The 22273-nt window shown below is 44.3% G+C and overlaps 1 protein-coding gene across 7 annotated transcripts in view; it reads right to left on the reverse strand.

Annotated features, from left to right (window-relative positions):
* Nucleotides 1-22273, reverse strand: part of UMODL1 (uromodulin like 1) — a 110255-nt gene that overhangs the window by 56027 nt on the left and 31955 nt on the right. For all 7 annotated transcript variants that reach the window (XR_005597620.1, XM_039534956.1, XM_039534944.1 and 4 more), the window contains exon 3: nucleotides 7820-8062. Coding sequence is in view for 6 of the 7 variants with exons in the window: in XM_039534956.1 (XP_039390890.1) it covers nucleotides 7820-8018 (199 nt within the window). In the remaining variant the exon portion in view is untranslated. The remainder of the gene's footprint in view (nucleotides 1-7819; nucleotides 8063-22273) is intronic.

Genomic DNA, 22273 nt, shown 5'->3' on the forward strand with positions numbered 1-22273 from the left:
ACAGAACTAACTCCCAGCTCTGCCACTGACTTCCTGTGTAATCATGGACAAAGCACTTCAGATCCCCATCTGTGAAAGAGGAGCCTTTCTTTCACCCTTTTCTGCCTGGTCTATTTGAATTGTAAGCTCTTTGAAGCAGGGACTCTCTCTCACAGTGCATGTGTACAGAGAGTAACACAATAGGTCCCCCAGTCAAAGCTGGGGACTGGCCCCTGGTCCTGGCCACCTCCCAAGCACCTCCTCTTGGGCAGATGTGGCTTCCCAGCATTGTGTCTCTTTCCCCTCTTCCATTCCCTTTGTGAACTTTACCCAGTCCTTTTGGTGACTAACACCATGTCCCGCCTGGAGCTTGCTTAATAACAGAAACAGTCCAAAAACAGTCTTCAACACTCCCCAAAATAAATCCCTGCACCACAACCCAAAAGTTCATACTCCTGTCTGGCTCTTCTACCACATGCAGAGCTCTTCCCGTGTTTCAGTCTGCGTCCTTGCCAAAATGTTACTGTCAGCCTTTCTTAGCAGGAGCTCAACCTTCTAGCTCTGGCTTCCTCCTCCTGCCAATTTCTCCCCTGTTCAGAGGGAGAAGACAGCATATTACACTGCTCTCCTTCTGAGAGCTCCTTCTAAGTGTATGAGAAATAGGGGACACACAGCCCTGCCCCACCCTACACTACAGAATTCCTGATCCCACACCCTTAAAGAAACAGTGTCCTGGGTTTTCTTCTTCCAACTATTAACTCCCCAGGACTACTTCCTCTCTTCCGTCTCTGGCCATTTCCTGTACCTTTGCTCACTCCAGTGTTCCAGGAACATGGACTTCAGGCTCCCTCTGAGCCTAACAGGCCAATACACCCCATTACAGGGACCTGTTGTGCTATATGCTACAGTAATACAAATAATAATAATAAGCTTCCCAATTCTGCAAACTACTACAAGCCAACATTTATTGAATTTTCTGAGCTTGGACTCAGAATTATGAACCTATCAAATCCTGAAACCAAGGCTCATTTTAAATAAGTCTGAGGTTCAATATAGCTATTTCACACAGTTCTTTTTTTAGCATGTGAAACTGCAGCATAAACCATTAATGAGTCATGTGCAAGCAATGGGAATGCCATTGAGTTCTGGCTGAAAGCCATATCATCCATTAATCTAGAATCTAAAGGTCATAATTTTTACATCAGCACAGAAACAAAGACGGACTCACATCACATTTCTGTCTAATCATATAAGACACACTTTAAAATCAATTTATTCTCTCTATTGTAACTATCATGGGAAGTCACCCACTAAGCCATCTGCAAAACATCATCATACTATCCGGGAGCAAAGCAATGGTCTCCTGTCAGTAGAATTATGTATAGTCTTTTCTTCTTCTATAACTTTACACAAATAATAAAGTAGAAATGCCGTTTCCATTGCCTAGCAACCAAAAGCTTAGTTACAAGCTTATTGCATATAATAACCACAATTTCTAGTTAGGCAGAAGAATCCTCCGGGATAGAGGTGCTAAGGGACATAATTAGCTTAGTATTAATCTCTCTCTGTCTCTCTACCTGATCAGAACTCATAATATACAGTTTTCTCCATAACGTCCCTTACCATATCATCCTGAGATGGCTTGAGGTTGTGGTATAGCATAAGATCAAAGTACTGCAACTGTCACAGGGACCCACATGTGGACTAACAAAGACAGATTATTATAGGCAGGGCTGCTGGCATCATCTATTATTAAAGTTGCCAACACTTTCCATTATAAGCCCCTGTGTTTTCAGTTACTTATGATTTTGCCATACTTGAACTATTTGGGATGAAATTTTCATACCAGGTTTCTGCCTCAGGCTGGTTTTTTTTCTTTTTCTTTTTTTTCTGCAGGGGATGGGGTGAGGGGGATTTTAGCCAAAATAGATCAGTAACTCCTGAGAACGAGGTTAGAGAAAAATACATTGTTTTGCCCATGTTACAAAATTCTGGCAACAGTTTTCTTTGCGAAGGACTAGCACCTCCATGCTTTGGAGCAGGGACTTGACATTTGGCAGGGGGGGGTTGTGTCAGGAATGTGCCTTTTGACATCCCTGGAAAAAGCTCAAATTTGGCCCAGTTGTAAGCCTCTGAGGAAAAATGCACTTTGCACATGTTCACTAGAGACTTGTAAATTTGCATAAACCGGTTTTGTAAAACAGATTTTATAAAATCGATGCGCGCCACACTAAACACATTAAATCCTCCTTCCTCTGGGAAAGCAACGACAAGCATTTCGCGACTTTTTTTTCCCCTGGATTGCCCTGGCAGATGCCATATGGCATGGGAATGGGTTTTGAGAAGCATGCTTTTGCTTTGCATGACAGCAGAGATGGTTACTAGCCATATTGCACCATCAAACCCTTCCATAAATTGGAACTGAGGATGATCATGGGCTACAGTCCTTTTGTACCATTTGCTGCTGTGCCCTGGCCAATCAGCCAGGGCGCAAAAAGCCAGATTTGTTACTAGCCCCATGCCTTATCTAAAAATAGAATCAGTGCTGCCTAATATAGGCAAGTGTGCTAGAGAACCACCGTATCATTAGAACCAGAGAGCACAGCTGCTCTGTGTCAGAGCCTGCAGAAATTATTATCTGTATGCTATTCACAGGGGGGCTCCTCTGTAACAACCATCTGTTGATTCCATTCTTCCCCCCAGCCTTTCTTGGCTACTGCATGTCCCCCCACTTGTGTGATGAATTAATAAAGAATGCAGGAAATAAAGACACACTGACTTGTTAGTGAGAAAGAGGAAGGAAGCAGCTAGCCAGCCTGCTATGTCCAGACAGGACAGTGTAAAGTGTGTGTGTAGAAGAGAAGCCCCCACTGCTAGTCCAGGGGCAGGGAATTTTCTTTCTTTATGAAGGGGGGGGGGGGGGGGGAGCTCAGCCCCCCCTTGCTTGAGGATGGATGGTTACAGTGCCACCCCACCCATCATCATCCCACAAAAATCAGCTGAGGCTGATGATGAGGATGGATTTCCATCTTTTGTGATCAGCTGATGCTGATGACAAGGGATGATTGCCATAGCATTCAGTAAAGATAGGGTGACATGTAAAAAAGTCAGAGATTGTTTGAGGCTGCAGGAACTGTGGGATAGCTTCAGTCCTCAGTCCATGAGGATTCTGAATTTCATCGTAGAGAGGCACAGCTAGTGTCTCTGAAGGTTCCATCTGCACAGAGCATGCTCCAGCACAGGGCTGTGCGGGACTTTCCCTGCAATTGCTACTCTAGGCTGCTATGGGCCATGCCAGGTCAACCTTCCTGCTCTATCCAGTGCTTTCAGTGACACCCCACCCCAAGCCTCCAAGAAGCACGGAGGAGAAAGCTGACTGATGCAAATCCAGAGGACAAGACCCAGACCAGGGTGGAAGGAGAAGATTAGATAAGGAGTCTTGGGGGGAAACTAGGACTGGAGTTTCGGGGAGGGAGGGAAGGGAATTGGGGCCTGAGGACGGGGAATGGTTCTGGCTGAGCAAGGAGACTGGAATTGGGAGCCAGGGAGGTGGAAGTCTGCTGCAATCTTAAAAATCAGAAACCCTGTGCAATCTTAATGAGGCCCCTTTGTGCCTATTTATCTATTATGATACAGTCTTTAATTACATGATCATATGATATTTTTCCACGGGACTCCTGCCGCAGTCAGTACACAGAATGGATAGTGCTCACTCACTTAATGAGCAGCTGTTCAGTATTTTCTTCTACCCTCATTGTTCAATGTGTGGCTTATTTACTGCACACTATTTCCACTGCTCTGAAGTCAGAACTATTGATTTCCTCAGGGGCTTTTCTATGGCGCTCATTACTATAGCATGAGTGCACCACAAATATTAATTCATTTACTTTTGCAACACCTTTGTGAGGTGGATGAGATATTAATATCCCTATTTTACAAATGGGAAAGTTAAGTCAAAGAGAGATTAAGGTCAAAAGTATCCACTACTTTTGGGTGCCCCATTTTAAGAGGCCTAGGACCTGATTTTTCAGAGTATGTAGCATTACATGGCACTTCTTATGTTCAAAGCACAGCTCATTGACTACAGTTGCAGCTGTGAGTATTCAGCTCTTCTCTAAATCAGATCCCAGGGTCTCAAGTCAAACACCCAGAAAATAAGGAACACACTATTAGTGACCACCTTTGAAAAGTCTGGCTTAAGTGGCGTGCTCAGCATCTCATGGGAACTCTGCAGCACAGGAAGGGATAGAATCCAATTCGTCAGGGCGACATTCAACTGCCTGAACCATGAAACTATCCTTTCTCTTCCCAAAGTCCCCTGCCTCGTTCACTACACACCTTCCAACTTCTATAATGACAAATAAAGCAGAAGTCCCATAGACAACAGTTTCTTTTACTACACAACTCTGATTCCTCCCCAGAGCTGAGCCATCTTGTGTACTAAATGAGGCAGGAGTCCTGCGGAAAAAATAGTAAGTGATCACGTAATTAAAGACGGTTTTATAACTTGTACCCACAAGGGAGCCAAACATAGATTGCACAGACAAGTTTCATTCTGGCATTTCCTAACTTCTGAGTTCTTGACTTTGCCACCATATTAATGTTCTTTTAACGTCTTTTCTTGGGTGTATAATATTGTCACAAGAGTGCAATTAACATTAGAAGGAGCTACTGAAGAAACTATACTAGTCATGTACTCTTAACCCTGCCCTCCACCCAAACGTTAAACAGAGAAAGCCTCTAGGCCTGCCTTCCCCGGCAAAGGGCTTTGATTGCTTCTAAAAAGTAAAGATGGGGAAATGGCCAGGAATAAGTTTCACTCCAAGGCTAAGCACATAGAGAAAGCCACTGTGGATAACATCGGGGGGAAAACAATAGTCCAATGGCATGCAGTGCAGTAATTCCAGCAGTTCCAAATGGCCTCCTTTCATCATGTATTTAAGACTTTGTCTAGACAGTGCATTACCATTCATAGAATTTACGACTAATGCAAAGTAAGATGCCTGAATAATCTAATGCCAGAAATCATCTAGAAATTATGCAAATTTGTTAGCTGTTTAAAATACTCCCAAATTAACTTTAAAAAGAATAGTCAAAGTTATAGCATGCCATAGGTAAACATTTCCAGAGTATAGGTGTGCTAATTAATGGTGTGGTGCTAATTAAAGGTTGGTTTGAGAATTGTATAGCTAACCAGTGCAGGCATTTTCTATATATTTTAATATTGGTTTTGTTTTTAAAATTTAAGTATATCGTGGTAGATGTTGTTTGCACTAGCACTGCTGCATCTGAACTGTTCATTAAAGAAGCTTTTTGTTTTAAAAATATACATCAATTACACAAGATATTTTTCAAAAGAGACTAGCAATTTTGGGTGCCTACATTTTTGAATGTCCAACTGAGGCTCTTTTAAAAGGGCCTGATTTTCAGAAATGTGCATCCATCCCAAAACAGAGACACCCAAAAATCACTAGTCACTTTTCAAACTCTTGGCCAAAATTGATTTTTGTTGGTTTGTGCTATATACACAAATATCAACTATCCTTGACTGCTACTCCACCTTGCCATTATTTGGTTAATTTTTTACACCGTAGAAGTAGTTCTTGAAGGAGAGATTTGATCTACAGTAGTTTTCCACCAACCTGAAGTTACTGCCTGGAAATTTTGTATAACCAACAGTAGCTTTCCACCAGCCTGAAGATACTGTCCGGAAATATTGCAGTCTGTGGCCAAATTCTGCATTGATTTACACCCTGTGCAAAACACTGAAGTCAACTGAATTGCATGAAGGACTAAGTCAGGGCAGAATTTGTGTCTCACTATGCTTTTTTTCCCTTAGATTATTTTGAGAAAAAGATGGATTAACAAAAACAGACACCACTTTTATGTTCCAGTCATTTCCACTGAAGTCTTACATTGCTAAAGAGTGATTTAATAAGCAATAAATGATCAACAACTTGCATAATGTATGATGTTATGGGATGGATTTTCAAATGCACCTACGTGACATAAGACATAAGGGCTTGTGTACACAAGAAAGTATAGTATAACCTGAATCATCTTTTAAACCAATATAGTTAAACCAATGCAAAAGACTGTGTGGACACATTTCGGTATTAAAGTGGCTTATTTCAGTTTAATTAACCCATTCCTAATTGACTTTATTAGGAATGGGTTAATTAAACTGAAATAGGCTACTTTTATCACCAAACTTGGTGCCCATACAAACTTTTGCACTGGTTTAACTATATAGGAAAGTCACACCTTAAGTTATACCAGTTTTTTCTTGTGTCTTCAAAGTCCCACTGAAAGTCAATGGTACTTGTGCTCTCAAGTCATGGAGGTATGTCTACACTGCAGCTGGGAGCATGCCTCCTAGCCCGGCTAGACAGACATGCTCTCTCTCTTTGATCTAGCATGTTAAAAATAGCAGTGTGGATGTTGTGGCAGAGGCATCGGTTTGAGCTAGCCACCTGAGTAAAAGCCCACCCAGACACCTGGGTCCATACTCAGGTAGCTAGCCAATGCTGCAAAGTCTTCACTGCTACTTTTAGCACACTAACTCAAGCCCTGCTAGTGCACATCTGTCTTCCGGAGCTGGGAGGCTGCAAGGTAGACATACCCTTAAGTTCTTTTGAAATTCCCACCCACTGTCTCTAAGGAACTCAATGTATCTGTAGCCTTTGGGAACTTTTTAAAATGTGGATTTGTTCACAACAAGCAGCCCTATGCAAAATGTTGAACGTGGTCTGACAGCAGGTGAAACTTATCAGATTTGGAATTTTGTTATAAACCAGAAAGTCAGATCAGATTCCGTGAAAGGTTCACTGCATTTTCCAACTTTTCAAGCAAACCTGGGACAACTTGTGGATTCATGAAGAAATCATGACATCAGGCAGCCATCACATACGTTTTCCTTTGAATTTTTAGGTTCATTTGAACTCAAAATTCAAAGCACAACTTGAAGATGGCCATGAAGTGCCATGGCTCCAAACTCAAGCAAATATTAAAATAAGTCCTTGTGAAATTAAATCAGCATGTTTCCAGCAGTCCTAACAGATAGCCCTGTAAAATGAAGTTGTCGGGGACTCGAACCCCAACAGCGAAGTTCGTTGTCTGACCGCAGAGTTACAGACAACACCAGCAAGCCAAAAAAAAAAAAAGTATTGATATATGCACGTATCAGTAAAAAGAACAGCTCAAAAGAAGAACCAGCCCCCCCCCCCCAGCTTAGTATTAGATTATAGACAGTTTTATTCGTTTATTATTTTTTCACTCACACAACCACACCCCACACCCCCTCCCCCCAAAACCCAACAAAAATAACAACATCTGTCTGTTCTTTCTTATAAAGTAAGTAAGTTGTGATGCCCCCCCAGCAACTTTATCAGCATAGTTGCACCACCAGACACTGGAACACAGGAAGACAGAACTGGACGCACAACATCCCTTTTCTTTCTCACTTTTTTTTTTCCTTTTTTTTTTATGATGAATGACATGAGTCAGCAGTGTGACATTTGTATTTTTTTTTTTTTTTATTTCAGGCTAACATAAAAGTCATCCACAGAACAGGTACAGCACCAGGCAATGGCTGTGCAAGCTACTCCACACTGCTCTACTAATGTGCATCCACCCTGACACATACAAAGACAAGCTGTAGGGGCGGCAAAGTAATGCATTTCCAAAATGGACATTTTGAACCAAGCTTACTGATGATCTATGCCAACTCAGCAGTTTCAGTGGACTGACACCAGCAGTGAACTTGGCCTTTTGAGTCAAAATCTATAGTGAATCACCTAACAAAAGGAATATTTATTTAAATAATTATTATAATACTTACATAAAGTGCAATAGAACCCAACTTGTTCATACCCTTCACAGCAATCTGTAAAATTCATAATCTCAGGGACTTCAGCGATGCGATACTGAGTTTTATAAGATGTCTTAAGACAAACCATCCATGGAATCCATCCTCCACAAGAAGAGTGTTTCTCATATGACTTTTGGTAGGCAACCATTTTAGACACAGTTTTAGTCATGCTATAGTTGCACAGATGGTAGCCTAACAAGGAGAGGCCTTTTTCTAAAAAAAAAAAAAAAAAAATCAGGGTTAGCTTCTAGCACTACAGAATGAGTTTCCTTCAATGTTTAGATGTAAACTGGGCTACGATATAGGAAAAAAGAGTCATCTAATGAATGATTGATTCTCAGAAAGGCCATTATTAGGAAGAATGTTACTGGAGAAAGTGGACAGGTGAAGTTTGCTGATGGCAATTACTGGTGGGAGTTGTTTTGGTTAGTAAAAACTATGCAGTTTGTGAGAAGCTCCAGATAAACATAAATGCCTTGAGAGATTGGGTAGAACAATGGCAATATAACTTGGATACGTTTTATGGACATTAACAAAATTAGTCTAAAATTCACATGTGAGCTAAGGAACTCAGAACTTCTATTATTTTCTGAGAAAAAAACAGAGTTCATAGTGTCTGGAAACATAAAAATCAGAGGTGGGAGCTCATTAGGTTTTTTATTTTTCCCGTGTGCTTCATCCCATCTTATTTTCAGTGCCTCGACAACATCCTTTGATAGACTATACTAGAAGACAAGAGCATGGTGACCCCACAACATTTGGAGACATGTTTCTGCTGACAAGCATTCCCAGAAGACCATGTCACTGGACTTTCTGTTTTACCTTTCTAATTTTTTAGTGTATCATCAGTGTAGATGCTATGGATCAGACCTCAGCTGTTATAAATTTGCACGAATCCACTGATTTCAGTGAATCTATGCCAATTTATACTGAGGCTGAAAATCTGATCCTATATCTTTTGAGACCTGAAATCAGTTTAGATGAGGTTAGATTTAACCGGGGTAAAATGGCCTCCATAAAGGCATGTGTTAAATTAAGCCTCGAATCTCTGCTGCTTAGGCCCTGGCAGTCATCTTCAAAATCATAAACAGGCCTGCTGTAGAAGGAAAGCAACAGAGGTGAGCTAGCATGGATTAGTGGGAGGTTGCTGATGAATTGCATTGGATGAGGGATCCACAAAACGAAAGACAAGTTTTCCTTAATTACACAACCCAGAATTTGCTGATAATCAGAGGGACAGATAACTTAAGAGAGAAGTGTTTTATTTTTATGCTGTCTCAAGTAAAGGCTTAGTGGTGATGCTTGGCTAAAGTCTTTGTTATATTAAAGACGAACTTATGAAGGATACAATGATAATATGTGTCAGTGTATTACAGATCACTTTATAAAAGAGGATCTTTTCAGTCCTCAATCCTGAAAAACCCTTATGAATGTGCTTATCTTTACACACGCAATGGAATTACTCATGTGAGTAAAGTTCTGCACATTCAGAAATGCTGGCAGGATCAGGGCTCTCCTAAGGATGGAATTGGTATCTATAGTATTTTCAGCAGATTTATTTCAGATTATGAGAAAACCATTTTAAACATTCAAATAATTCATTTGATAATAAAATCAACTGACTTATCTGAAAAGTTTAATAGGTGAATCCCAATCACATGCAACAAAATGAAAGTATCAAGAGGGAGCATTAAAAAAAGGTAGACTAGCAAGTCAAATGAAATACAGTATTTAATTAGAGTAAAATTGTAAGTAATTTTATTTAGGGTTGTGTGATAGACAACATGATTTCCATTTGAGATTTTATAAAAATGGGAGGGGCGACATTTGGAAATGTGAAAAGAATAATCAGATAAACACATCTTTATTGTATAACTTTACACACAGAAAAAGATGGAAAGGGCTTTTAATAACTTAAATGTGAAGTGGATACAGAAATCAAAGTGTGGTGGGACTACACCTTTCGGGGCTCTCAGAGAACTGTGGGCAGCCAAACAGAGAATGAAGCAAGAGAAGCATGCAATCAAAACATGTACAGTACAAATGATTCAAAGATGACAAAAAAATATAAACTAATTCAATGTAAAAATTTTAGATGCTGGTCCTTATACAACACATTTTCAAACACACACACACCCCAAAAAACATGCTTACCACATTTGTTAGCAAACGGTGTCCTGTATTTGTGTGCACATAAATGTGTAATTGAAAATTTCGTGGGTTCATTTTTAAGAGGTCTCTTTAGAAAGTTGGAACCCAGGGCCAGATCCTCAGCTAGTTTAAGTCAGTGTATTTTCACAGAATTCAATGGAGCTCCATTGACTTACATCTGTGGAGGATTTGGCCACAGACCACTTGTGCAATTGTGAGCAATTCATTTAATCTCTCTCTGCCTCAGTTCTCCAGCTATAAAACAGGGATAATGCTACCTGACTGGGGTGCTGTGAGCATAAATTAATTATGGCCTTCAGATTTTACAGGGATGGAGGGGGCCATACACATAGATAGACGGAGTCTGGTCCTGGGTTTCATAGATCAAAATTGTGATATTCAAGAATTGCAGTGTTAAAATTTTAAATGTTAGGATTGTGTGGGCTGTTCTGCATGCCCCCAGCCATCCCTATCACCACAACAACAGTGCTCAGATCCCACTACAATAAGTGTGGTATAAGAACCTGAACAGAACAGCACACTGAGATAAGAGGAAGGTTAAAGATACATGTTCTCACATCCAGAGCTGAAACGACAGTCTACAGATATCATCACAAATCTAAAACTTCCAGGGCAACCGAAACCAGCTTGGGATCTGTAGCAACATTCAACATATATACTGATATGAAATCTAGAAAGTAAAATGGTACAGATATGTGAAAACCAAGTGTAAGCATATCATTAAAAAGCACTGATGTCAGGATCATTAAAAAGCACTGATGTCAGGCCAGATGTATGCAATTCAATTGTATGGCTGTTTCACTAGGCACGGGATGAAACTGCCAGAGCCAAGAAAGCAGATTGAGGGATTCCCATGAGAGTGTAGAAAGATGCACTTCTAAAGAGATTGAACCAAAGCTAACAGAAGCAAGCACAGTTCCAGCTTCTCCTTCTCTGAAGCTAGTTCAGGCCCACAGTGCAGTCTTATTTTAAATAAGGCTTGTTACTAGGAGAGCTCGGTTCTCTGGGGACAGCAGTTTCTCCTGAGCACTGTGGCTTAGCACGATTTGGTCTGTTCAGCAAATTGGCATTCTCTGCTCATTAGCTCCCAATCAGCAGGAATTAAAGTGTACTGGACTGTGTTTCCACCAACTCACAATTGAAATTACTAGCAAAGCAGATAATCATCTGAAGTTACTTCTGTTACATGAGCAGGGGCGGCTCTACAAATTTGGCCGCCCCAAGCAATCATGCCCGGGAGGCGCCCCCGAGCCGCGGGAGCAGCGGAACTGCCGCGGGCATGACTGCGGAGGGTCCGCTGGTCGCGCGGCTCAGCTGGACCTCCCGCAGCTGCGGGCGGTTCACTGGTCCGGCGGCTCCGGTTGAGCTGCCGCAGTCATGCCTGCGGGAGGTCCAGCCGAGCCGCGGGACCAGCGAACCGTCCGCAGTCTTGCCTGCGGCAGGTCTGGTCGTCCCCGGGCTCCGGTGGACCTCCCGCAGGCATGACTGCGGCAGGTCCACCGGCCCAGCCTGCCGCCCCCCTGGGAAAGGGCCGCCCCAGGCGGGTGCTTGCCCCGCTGGGCTCTAGAGCCGCCCCTGTACATGAGTCAGTCATCTTTGAGCATTTCAGCTTTAATTTTAGCAATCTCAAGCACGGGCAGGCAAAGTACAAAGTTATTATACTAAATCAACAATAACAAAAGCACCTATGTGACTATTTTATTATAAGAGGTGAGCTGTGTTGGTTAGTCAGTATTCAGCTCAGACTCTGAATTAGGAATAGGCTGTGTTTTGATTTCAAGGTCAAGACCAAATCAGGCCTGGTATATGGGATCATTGTCAAATTTACCAGTGACAAAAACTTCTGAGCTTTTCATGCTAGATTTTCATCCCAAATTATGGAAATCTCACAAGATCAACTGCTGTCATGTTGGGTTGAAATTTGCAAGAATGCTTGAGATCTAAATCCAAACATGAACCAGAGACAAAGTCCTTAATTGCTTTGATGTGACCTACAATTAAACCCAAGGGCGTGGGTCCTCATCCAGGGGATTCAAACAACAGCTCTGTCTCCAAAATTTAAAAAGATTTGAATTAAAGGTTCTGTTTTCTAGGCTCTCATATCTGAAAACCTCAAACATTTTTTCTGAAGCAAGCACAAAAAGATCTCTGTATCTTCTGCCTTTCCCCCCTTCTGTAGGGGGATTATTTAAAATGTGGTTTTTGGTAGCATTATTGAGAAAAATCCATGTTTAAGTAGAGTGATCAGACAGCAAGTGTGAAAAATTGGGACGGGGGTGGTGAGTAATAGGACCCTCTATAAGAAAAAGCCCCAAATAGTGGGACTGTCCCTATAAAATCAGAACATCTGGTCACCCTATGTTTCAGAAATGGGTTATATATTTTGGCTGTGAATTTCAAGGCCACTGAGGCAATTTTTAAAAAATACAACAACAAAACCCCAGCCAAAAATTAAAAGCTGTTCAAATCTAAATAAATAATGAATTAGTCTAGAAATTAAGAGTAAACTAGGAATTAAAACTGGTGCTCTAAAGCCAGAAATTTGCATGGTTATTTGGCAGGATTATTCCTATTCACAGCCGATAACTGAATGTGAGAGTTAAAGATGTGGCATCTACACGCTTGCCTTTGCCACCTCATACATCTCTAGAAGTTTGCTAGGAAGGAAAAGGATTTTTCATCAAAATCGGCACATGACTGAGTATAAAGCTGCAATTTGAGCCTCTCTTTTCTGGCAAAAGGGTAATGACAGGTTTTTTTAACTGGTGGATTCTTATGTGGTCATTGAGACACAGCTGGGTTTCTGGAGAGCAGAAACAATCACTGGTTCATTTAGCATAAAGAGACATCTCATCATATCCAAACTAAAATATGCGTTGTGTATTACTCACCTGTGAAGACATTTCCTTTCCCTTGCCCTGTGGCTGTCCAGAGAATGAAGAAAGAAATAACAATGATCCGGGTCATTGTACCTGCAAAGATTGGCATCGTTTTTCTTATTTCTTTGTTCTCAGGGAACAAAAACTCAGTTGTTATTATATCCAGATTTTTAGAATAAGGAAAAAATTTCCTCTGTTTTTCTCCTTTGCAAATGGGTGATGACAACTAGCTTCTGAACAAAGAGAAAATCCAATGGGTATTTCATCTGTGTAGTCTCATTAATGCTTTCCCCATGGAACCCTTGCATCTCAATTACCGAGCCTACCAGTGCACAGCTTGAACCATCCAATGTAGTCATTTACAAAACAAGATATTAGAAAAACTGCTGCACTGGTCCGTGTCTATCCTTCTGAGCACTAATCTCCTTTTGTACCTTGAACATCAGGCAGACGGGAACCATATATCACACAGTTGACTGTACCTCAGCATTCATTTTAAACCCAATTTTGACTCTGGCCAAATCAGAGCTGATGTTATATTATAGTTCACACCTGGAAATTATTGGCCGCAGAAATTCTACCTCTTGAAGTCAAAGTTATTAAAAATAACTGTATATGTTAAAATAATGCTTCCCTCCTAACTTAAAGCTTCCTCACTGGCTGCTTTAGTGCCTCCCTCATTTTGTTGTGACCACACTGTCACCCATGTTGATGCCCAAGTGAGAGCTAGAATAGGGCTGGGCAGCGATAGGGCAGGATCAGGTTGTATATAAGCAAATTTGGGCATCCAGAAACCCCTTTCTTTTCACTATCTAAAACAGGAATGTAAATTGCAAAGACAAATGGATCCACACTGTTCAAACACAATATGCAAGCATAGAAATTGTTCTCTTTTATTGAAAAAGAAAGAAACAAAGAAAAACAAACAAACAACCACAAATCCTCACTAATGAAATGTTATAACTGAGATTTCAGAATGAAGCCTGGAAAGTTAGTTATGGTTATGGTATGCCTACACCACACAAATATATTAATACATAAATACAGTAGAACACCAGAGTTACCAACTGATCAGTCAACCACACACCTTATTTGGAACCAGAAGTACATAATCAGGCAGCAGCAGAGGGGGAAAAAAGCAAATGCAGTACAGTACTGTGTAAACTACTAAAAAAATAAAGGGAAAGTTTAAAAAAAAGACTTGACAAGGTAAAGAAACTGTTTCTATGCTTGTTTCATTTCAATTAAGATGGTTAAAAGCAGCATTTTTCATCTGCATAGTAAAGTTTCAAAGCTGCATTAAGTCGAAGTTCAGTTAACTATTTAAAGAACAATCATAACGTTTTGTTCAGCGTTACGAACAATTCAGAGCTCCGAACAACCTCCATTCCCAAGGTGTTCATAACTCTGACATTCTACTGTAATGCCATATAGCAATAGTACCAATTATTACCAGTGCTTAAGAGAACTAGGTAAAGTTTCTTTGGTGACCACAACTGTATGTTTAAAATCTCAGCCACAACAATGCAACCATACATCTTTGAACAATTACCTTGTTAGACCCCTCAAGTTAAATCGGTGTAGGCTTCCAGGAAACACGCAGAGGCAATGAGTGGTTCAATAAGTAGTTTATTTCCCTCTGAGTCAGTACTGAGCCAGAGCTCCAGCACAGTGTTGAGGACACCTAGCTGCTGTTGGTGCTACCCATCTGTTTTGATGCATGAGATTTAAAAACTTAGACCAGGCTGGGGAAAAAATTCCCTAGAAAATTGAGACAAAAATGAAAAAAAAATCATTTTCATCTAAACTTCCCACTGAAAATTTTGTTTTTTAGTGGAAACTCAAATATAAAAAAAAAATTCAGCCAAAAAAAATTTTTTTTGAGTTGGAAATGCTAACACAGTGTCTCATGGGAGTTGTAGTTTGGGTGCCTCCTGTTCCCATTCTTCTCCATAGGCCAGGATCCTTAGCTGGACAACACCTCCCATGATGCACTATGGTATCTCCTCTTAGAGAGGGGAGGCAGTCCCTCAGCACCATGCATCATGGTAGTCTGGCCAGGAAGCTCAGCCCAGCCCACAGAGAAAGAGGACATGTAGGGTGACCAGATGTCCCAATTTTATAGGGGCAGTCCTGATTTTTGGGTCTTTTTCTTATATAGGCTTCTATTACCCCCCACCCCCTGTCCCGATTTTTCACACCTGCTGTCTGGTCACCCTAAAGACATGAAGCAACTGAACTACAATTTCACCATAGCATAATTTCCAAACAGAAATATTTTGGGATTGGGGTGTTCATTTTTTACTAAAAAGCCAACATTTCCTGCTGAAAGTAGATTCTTCGTGAAAAAAAATTGTTTTGCCAAAAGCTCAATTTTCTGTCAAAAAATGTTAGAAAATTTTTAACTAATACTAATAAAACTTAAGTCCTGACTTTATGGTCATTAAAAACTCCATAGTACTTTTGGAAGAACAGAGAATGTTCTGCAATGTCCTGTAAAGATTTAAATGTAGGTAATTACATTCTGCCAACCTATACTTCCACTGAGGTTTCAAGGACATGTGGTATTCTTCACTTACTAACCTAGATTGTTGTATAGCAGAGGTCTCAAAGTCCCGGCCCAAGGGCCATCTGCAGCCCAAGAACCTCCCCACTCCGACCTGCAGAAACTTTTAATTAAGTTATTTCATCCAGCCCTCATGGCTGCCAGCCGAGGGGCGGTGGGGGAGTGGGCAGGAGCAGGGCCGCCCAGAGGGGGGGGCAAGGGGGGCAATTTGCCCCAGGCCCCGAGCCCCACGGGGGCCCCCACCAGAGTTTTTCGGGGCCCCTGGAGCGGGGTCCCTCACTCGCTCCGGGGTGCCCGGCAAACTCTTGTGCGGCCGGGCACAGGAGCTTCTTCGCTCCCGGTCTTCCCCAGCGGGGGGTCCTTCCGCTCCGGGGCGGAAGGACCCCCTGCTGGCGAATTACCGCCGAAGACGGAGCGGGACCCGCCGCCGAAGTTCAGCTCGGTCTTCGGCGGTAATTCGGCGGCGGGGGGCCCTTCCGTTCCGGGACCCGCCGCTGAAGTGCCCCGATGACCCGTGGCAGGGCCCCCCCGCCGCCGAATTACTGCCGAAGACCGGGCTGCGCTTCGGCGGTAATTCGGTGGAGGGGGGCCCCGCCGCGGGTCTTCGGGGCACTTCGGCGGCGGGTCCAGGAACGGAAGGGCCCCCCGCTGCCGAAGACCCCGGGCCCCCGGAATCCTCTGGGCGGCCCTGGGCAGGAGAGATTCACATGCCCCTCCCCCCAATGTTGTTCCATCCTGCTGCTCCTGGGACCCTCCCAGGGGTTGCACTCACCAAGGTGTCATTCACCTCAGGCAGCTCGGCTGCCTGCAAGCGGTTCTCTATCCCTGCTGTTGTTGGTGGAGCCACGGAGGAGAGACCCATGCAGCCACGCTGCCAGCTGTCTGCTGCAGGTGGCACCCCCCACAGCTCCCATTGGCTAGGGGAGAGGGACAGAGATACCATCACTAGTTGCTGGGCAGAGTCAGTCATGGAAGCAGCATCATTAATTGCTGGGCAGAGTCAGCATCACTAGTCACCTGGTAGAGTCAGCTGGGGCGGCATGAGACCAAGGGAGTGAGGGAAAAGGGTGTGAAATGGGCTGATTGGCCTGCTGGGAGGATTTGAGGACTGGCACTGGCCCTAAGGTAAATTGAGTTTGAGACCCCTGTTGTAGAGTGTTGCTTTAAAACAGCCACGGTATTCCAGAGTTGGCTGCATAACTGTCACCTTATCCATCTCTGACTTCTGAACCTAGCATTTCTGTAGCTAAAGCATGAGCCTCTGCATCTCGCAGTAGAGAACTAATGCTCCCAATTCTGAAAAGATTTATGCACATGCTTGAATTTAAGCTTATGAGTATTAAGTAAGCACATTGACTGGGGTTACTCGCATGCCTAAAGTTGAGCATATGGGTAAGACTTTTCAGGATCACAGCTCAAGCCTCTTGCTGGCAGCTGTAGAAGGCTGATGTCCTCTGTGGGCCAGGCACTTAACAGTGTGTTACAACAGCATGTCAGTGGTGGATGAAATGACTCCAGGATAAATAAGCAGAAGCCAATCCATCCTGAAGTTCTTACCTGACAAAATTCCCATTTAAGTCAATGGAAGTTTTGCCTGAAAATTAATACAAACCGAACATGGACTCCAGGATTTGTCCTATAGCTTGTTCTGGGGACCTGTGATTCACATTTCCAGTGTTTCTTATGTGATATTACTGTTTAGACCAGTGGTCCCCAACCTTTACCGGGTGGCGGGCGCCGGACGACGAGCCACCAAGGACCGTGGCCGGCGGACAAGCATCCGCTGAAATGCTGCCGAGAAGCAGCAACATCAAGAGGCGTCGCCGGCAAAATGCCGCCGAAAATCAGCGGCATTTCAGCGGCAATGCCTCTTGATGACGCCGTTTTCGGTGGCTTTTCAGCAGATGCTTGTCCGCCAGCCAGTACGCAGGCGCACATAGATGCCCCAGCGGGTGCCATGGTGCCCATGGGCACCGCGTCAGGGACCACTGGTTTAGACACATACAACTTTTATTTTCAATAATGCCTAAACACAGCTATGGAGATCACAGAGCCCTGTAAGATACTTAAGTACGAGTCTAATGTTAAGCATGTGAATCACCCTTTAGAAGCCAACAGGGCTACTCACACGCTTAGATGCTAGATATGTACTTTGATGAACTGTGGCTACAATCAAGAGACTGAGGAAGACCTGCTAGGTCATCTAGTCCATTACCCAAATGGTATGTACTGTGCATAGTTTAGCATTTTAAAAGAAAAATGTCCTGAGAATAGGCATCCAATTACAAATCTTTCAGAAGTCTTCTTGCAGAGATTCCCATGGTGCTTGGTGACTGTGTTACTTTTAAGAAGATTCTTCCTGTCCCAGGAGGCAAGTTGATCAAGTTGGCAAGAGCTAATGCCCACTTTTGCCAAAAAAGTGAGGTGCAGTGTGGCGGAACATGTAGGGGCTGAGCAGAGATGCCAGGCCTGTGCAGGGAGGAGGCTGGGCTGGAGGGGGAAAGGAGGAAGGGTTCCAGTGTGGGTAGCAGCAGTGGCAGTGGAAGGCCCAAGCCCTTTAAATCGCCACCCGAACCCCACTGCCAGAGCCCCGGGGTAGCAGCGGCAGCCGGGAGCTCGGGCGGGGATTTAAAAGGCTCAGGGCTCTGGCTGCGGCTACCACCCCAGGCCCTTTAAATCATCCCTGGAGCCCTGCTGCCAGATCCCTAGGGTAGCGGCGGCGGGCTTCCGGTGGCAAGTTAAAGGGCCTGGGGCGGTAACGGCGGCTGAGCCCCTGGCCCTTTAAATTGCCGCCTGAGTCCCACTGCTCAGGGCTCCAGCAGGCTCCAGGGACGATTTAAAGTGCCCAGGGTGGTAGCAGCTACTAGAGCCCCAGATCCTTTAAATATCCGCCAGAGCCCCACCGCTGCTTCCCCAGGGCTCCAGCAGCAGGGCTCTGGCAGCAATTTAAAGGGCCCGGGGCTCCAGCCACTGCTGGGAGCCCCAGGCCCTTTAAATTTCCAGCAGGGGAAGCCAATCTGCCCCAGTACACTGTACCAGGGCATACCGGCTTACTTTCACCTCTGGACCTAGACCATTTTTCCCTGTTCATTTCCCTCTAGGTCATGTGCTGTCCCTCAAGAGCCTAATGGAAAGATTGCTAATTGCTCCTTTGGCAGAGGGAAAAGAGAAAGAAAAGAAAAAACATGCACTGGAATGAACGCTCTCACTCTGGTCTACCAGCAGTGTGTGGTGGCAAACTGTGGGAGGAGCTCATTGCAAGGGCTCAAGCTATACAATTTGCAGCTGCTCAAGCATCCTGACTGCTTTGTTGATATTCTCTGCAATTACATTTTTAATATATTAATTTGGCCAAATAGATGCAATTTGCCCAAGGATGGGCTAACTGTGCCAGGTAAAACCAGGGCAAAAATAAATGAATGAATTAAATTAAGGGGTAAAGAAGCAGGTTGTTTCAGAAGGGGAGCACTGGATTTGAATCTTCTAGGTTGGGAGGTTATAATAATTTTATTGCAGCTGAAAAGTGATTTTCCCATTATAATTTATATGTACTTACTTCTTTTGACATGTTCAGCTTTTATTTTAACTAGTACTTTTGAAAAGGGTATGGAAACAGATTCCTTTGTTTGGGCCCAGCAGGGGCGGCTCTAGAAATTACGCCACCCCAAGCAGGGCGGCGCGCTCGCCGCCCTTCCCCGGTCCCGCGGCCGGGGCAGCAGTGTCTGCGGCGGGTGCGCTGTTTCCGCGGCTCCGGTGGCGGGTGCGCTGTTTCCGCGGCTCCGGTGGCGGGTGCGCTGGTTCCGTGGCTCCGGTGGAGCATGCCTGCGGGAGCTCCGTCCGAGCCGCGGGACCAGCGCACCCGCCGCAGTCATGCCTGCGGGAGCTCAAGTTGAGCCGCCGGAAGAGGGGACCCTCCGCAGTCATGCCTGCGGCAGGTCCGCTCGTTCCTGGCTCCGGTGGACCTCCCGCAGGCATGACTGCGGAAGGTCCGCCGGAGCCAAATGCCGCCCTGCCGGGACAATGCCGCCCCACGCGCCTGCTTGGCGTGCTGGGCTCTGGAGCCGGCCCTGGGGCCCAGGCATTTGATTGCAGAAGGTCAATTGATCCAATAATCACTTTGCTCTATAATTACTTATTTTGTATTTCAATTAGTAACAGCTACTTGAAATATCCTTAGGAGCCATGCTCTGTATGTGACAAGACAGTGAGTGGTTTACACATTTAGACCCAAAAATAGAGGGCTGTGCCCTTGGGTTCCAGAGGAACCCGATAAAGGCCTTTACATACTACTGGTACGGATGTTGTTTTGTAACTAGTTTGACAGCCTCATCTGGCTAGAGGTGGCAGGAAATTTTCAAACTAAACAGTTTTTCATCATAACATGCCAATTCATTGAAACCAAAATGTTTTGTGGAAGTGTATCAATTTCAATTAACTTCTGACAAAACTGGTTTCTTGCTAGCTCAGCTGGAGAGCTGCTGAGGAGCCTGGGCTCCTAGGAGCCACTGGCCCCTTTCTGAAGACCGCTTGTGAACTGGGGACCATAAGACTCCCAGGGTCTGCAGCTGTCCCATCATGTAAACTCTCTGAGGGTCAAAGACCCCAGGGCTTCCAAGCTCCCTGCCATGGAGCTGGGAGCCTGGAAGCCCTGAAAGTCACAGCTGAGCTGGGAATCTTGGAGCTTGGGCTCCCAGGCTCAATTTTGGTTTGAATGGCTTTAAACAAACTATTTCAATTATTTTGTAATAAAATAATTTCAGAATTTCCTTTTGAGAGAAGTTTTGAATTTTCTCTTTTTTGTTCCAAAATTATTCAGAATTTCCAATGGAATGAAAATTTTGACTTTTGATCCACCCTTCATCTAACCCAGTACAGGGTTAGATGAAGGGTGGATCAAAAGTCAAAATTTTCATTCCATTGGAAATTCTGAATAATTTTGGAACAAAATACAAACACAAACTGGGTTGAATACAAAGTACAAACTGGTTGAATTGTGTCTGTAACAAGGTCACTGCCTACACACAGAGTACCCCCTTCATTAGATGGGGTAGCTCTGCACCACCCCTGCCTCCCCTTTTCTTTCCCCTTTTGGGGGCTCCTTGAAAAACTCCATAGCCGGGTTTTGTTGGTACAGCGACTTTGCCCTCCAGCTAAGTCATTTAACAAAAAATCCACCTTTTGGGGGGTACGCCTGTCCAAAAGGAGGAACACAAAAAAAATCAAGAGTCTACACCCCAGCCTCAAGCTGGGCCCAGCCCTTCCATCCTGAGGATCTGGTCTGTCTTCCACCAAGACACACTTCACAAAGCCCTCTAGCTCAGTTTTCAACCTTTTCCAGGCTCTTTTCAATCTCCCCTCCTCCACTCCCCCGGCTCCTTTGGGTTGCTCCCTTCTCCTTTGCTCAGCAACAATTCCCAGGGCTTCCTTCCTAGAGTCTTCCTTCTCCTCCCCTGGAGGAAAAATAGCCTCTCTAGGCCCTCATATCTTTCTTAAGAGGCCTACTTAAGCCACTTGACTGCAAGTCATGTGACTTTGCAGTTTTTCACCACCTGCAGAGGCTAGCTAATTGTGTCACAGCTGAAGCTGAGGTCCATCTCCTCGTAAAGATCCAGCTACTCTATGACAGCATGTGATGCTTCCTGTGGGGTAGCTCAGGGTTATGAGCTATGTCACTATCACCTGCCCTATGTGTGAGGAAGCCTTGTCAGCACCTGCTGGGGTCAGCTCCCCAACTCCACGAGCCATGCACACAACACAAGCATTCCCCTCTAAGTGTTGCAGGCCCTGCTGTCATTCTACAGGTTAGCAACAGGCACGCTCCAATCCTCAAGCTCTCCAAGTGTCTCCCTGGAGTGTCCAGTCCCTGGCCCACTAAACACGCTCCGTATTTGCTCAGTCACCGCTCCCAGAGGAGCAGTACACTTCAGCTTACCAGTTCCACCTCAGATCACCGCTCTGCCAAACACACACAGCACTGAGATTTGCTTATAGTGAAATCAAGAATAAGTTTAACAACTCACGGAGATTCAAAGTAATAGCAAGAAGTAGTATCGGAAACAAATGGTTACATATAAAAGAAAGCCATAACACTCATTCAAGAGCTGAGACTTAATTAATGAGATACTCTCATGTCTCGCAGAGTTTGGCTTACCCAAATCCTTGCAGCACTTTTCAGCCAGGCTTCGCTGTGATCCTCCTTTGATGAGAGTAAGGCCTGTTCTATGCTACAAAGTTAGGTCAGTGTACGTTGCCTTGTGTCAATCTATTGATGTATGTGTCTATACTCAAATTTGCCTCCTGCCAACATAAGCACCCTGTTACGGCAACGCAGTAACGCCACCTCCAAGTTGCATTGAGCAATGGTTGACGAATTGTGGTGACACAGTGTGAGTGTAGACACTCTGTTACCTGTGTCAATCCTGCCAGTCCTTCAGTAGCTCTCCCACGATGTCTGACAACTGACAGCTCTGATCACAGTTGTGAACTCCACTGCCCAGGGGTCAGAGAGATGGGAAGCCACACCACCCCTTTTAAAACCCCTGTGTATTTTTGAAGTGCCTTTTCCTGATTTCCCAGCCTGGTGAGCACACCTCGCAGCTCTCCATTGTTGTGTGCAACTGCCTCTCTGACAATGCTGGCTACATGCTCCAGATGAGCTCCTGACTGGAGTAGACAGGAGATACTGGATCTCCTGGGCCTGTGGGGAGACTAGGCTGTGCAAGCATAACAATGGACCAGTAATAGAAATGTGGACATCTATGAGCAGATTGCATGGGAGAATCCGGAGAAGGACTACAACAGGGACCA

This window comes from Mauremys reevesii, linkage group 1 (assembly GCF_016161935.1).
Source record: "Mauremys reevesii isolate NIE-2019 linkage group 1, ASM1616193v1, whole genome shotgun sequence".
NCBI classification, from domain to species: domain Eukaryota; kingdom Metazoa; phylum Chordata; order Testudines; family Geoemydidae; genus Mauremys; species Mauremys reevesii.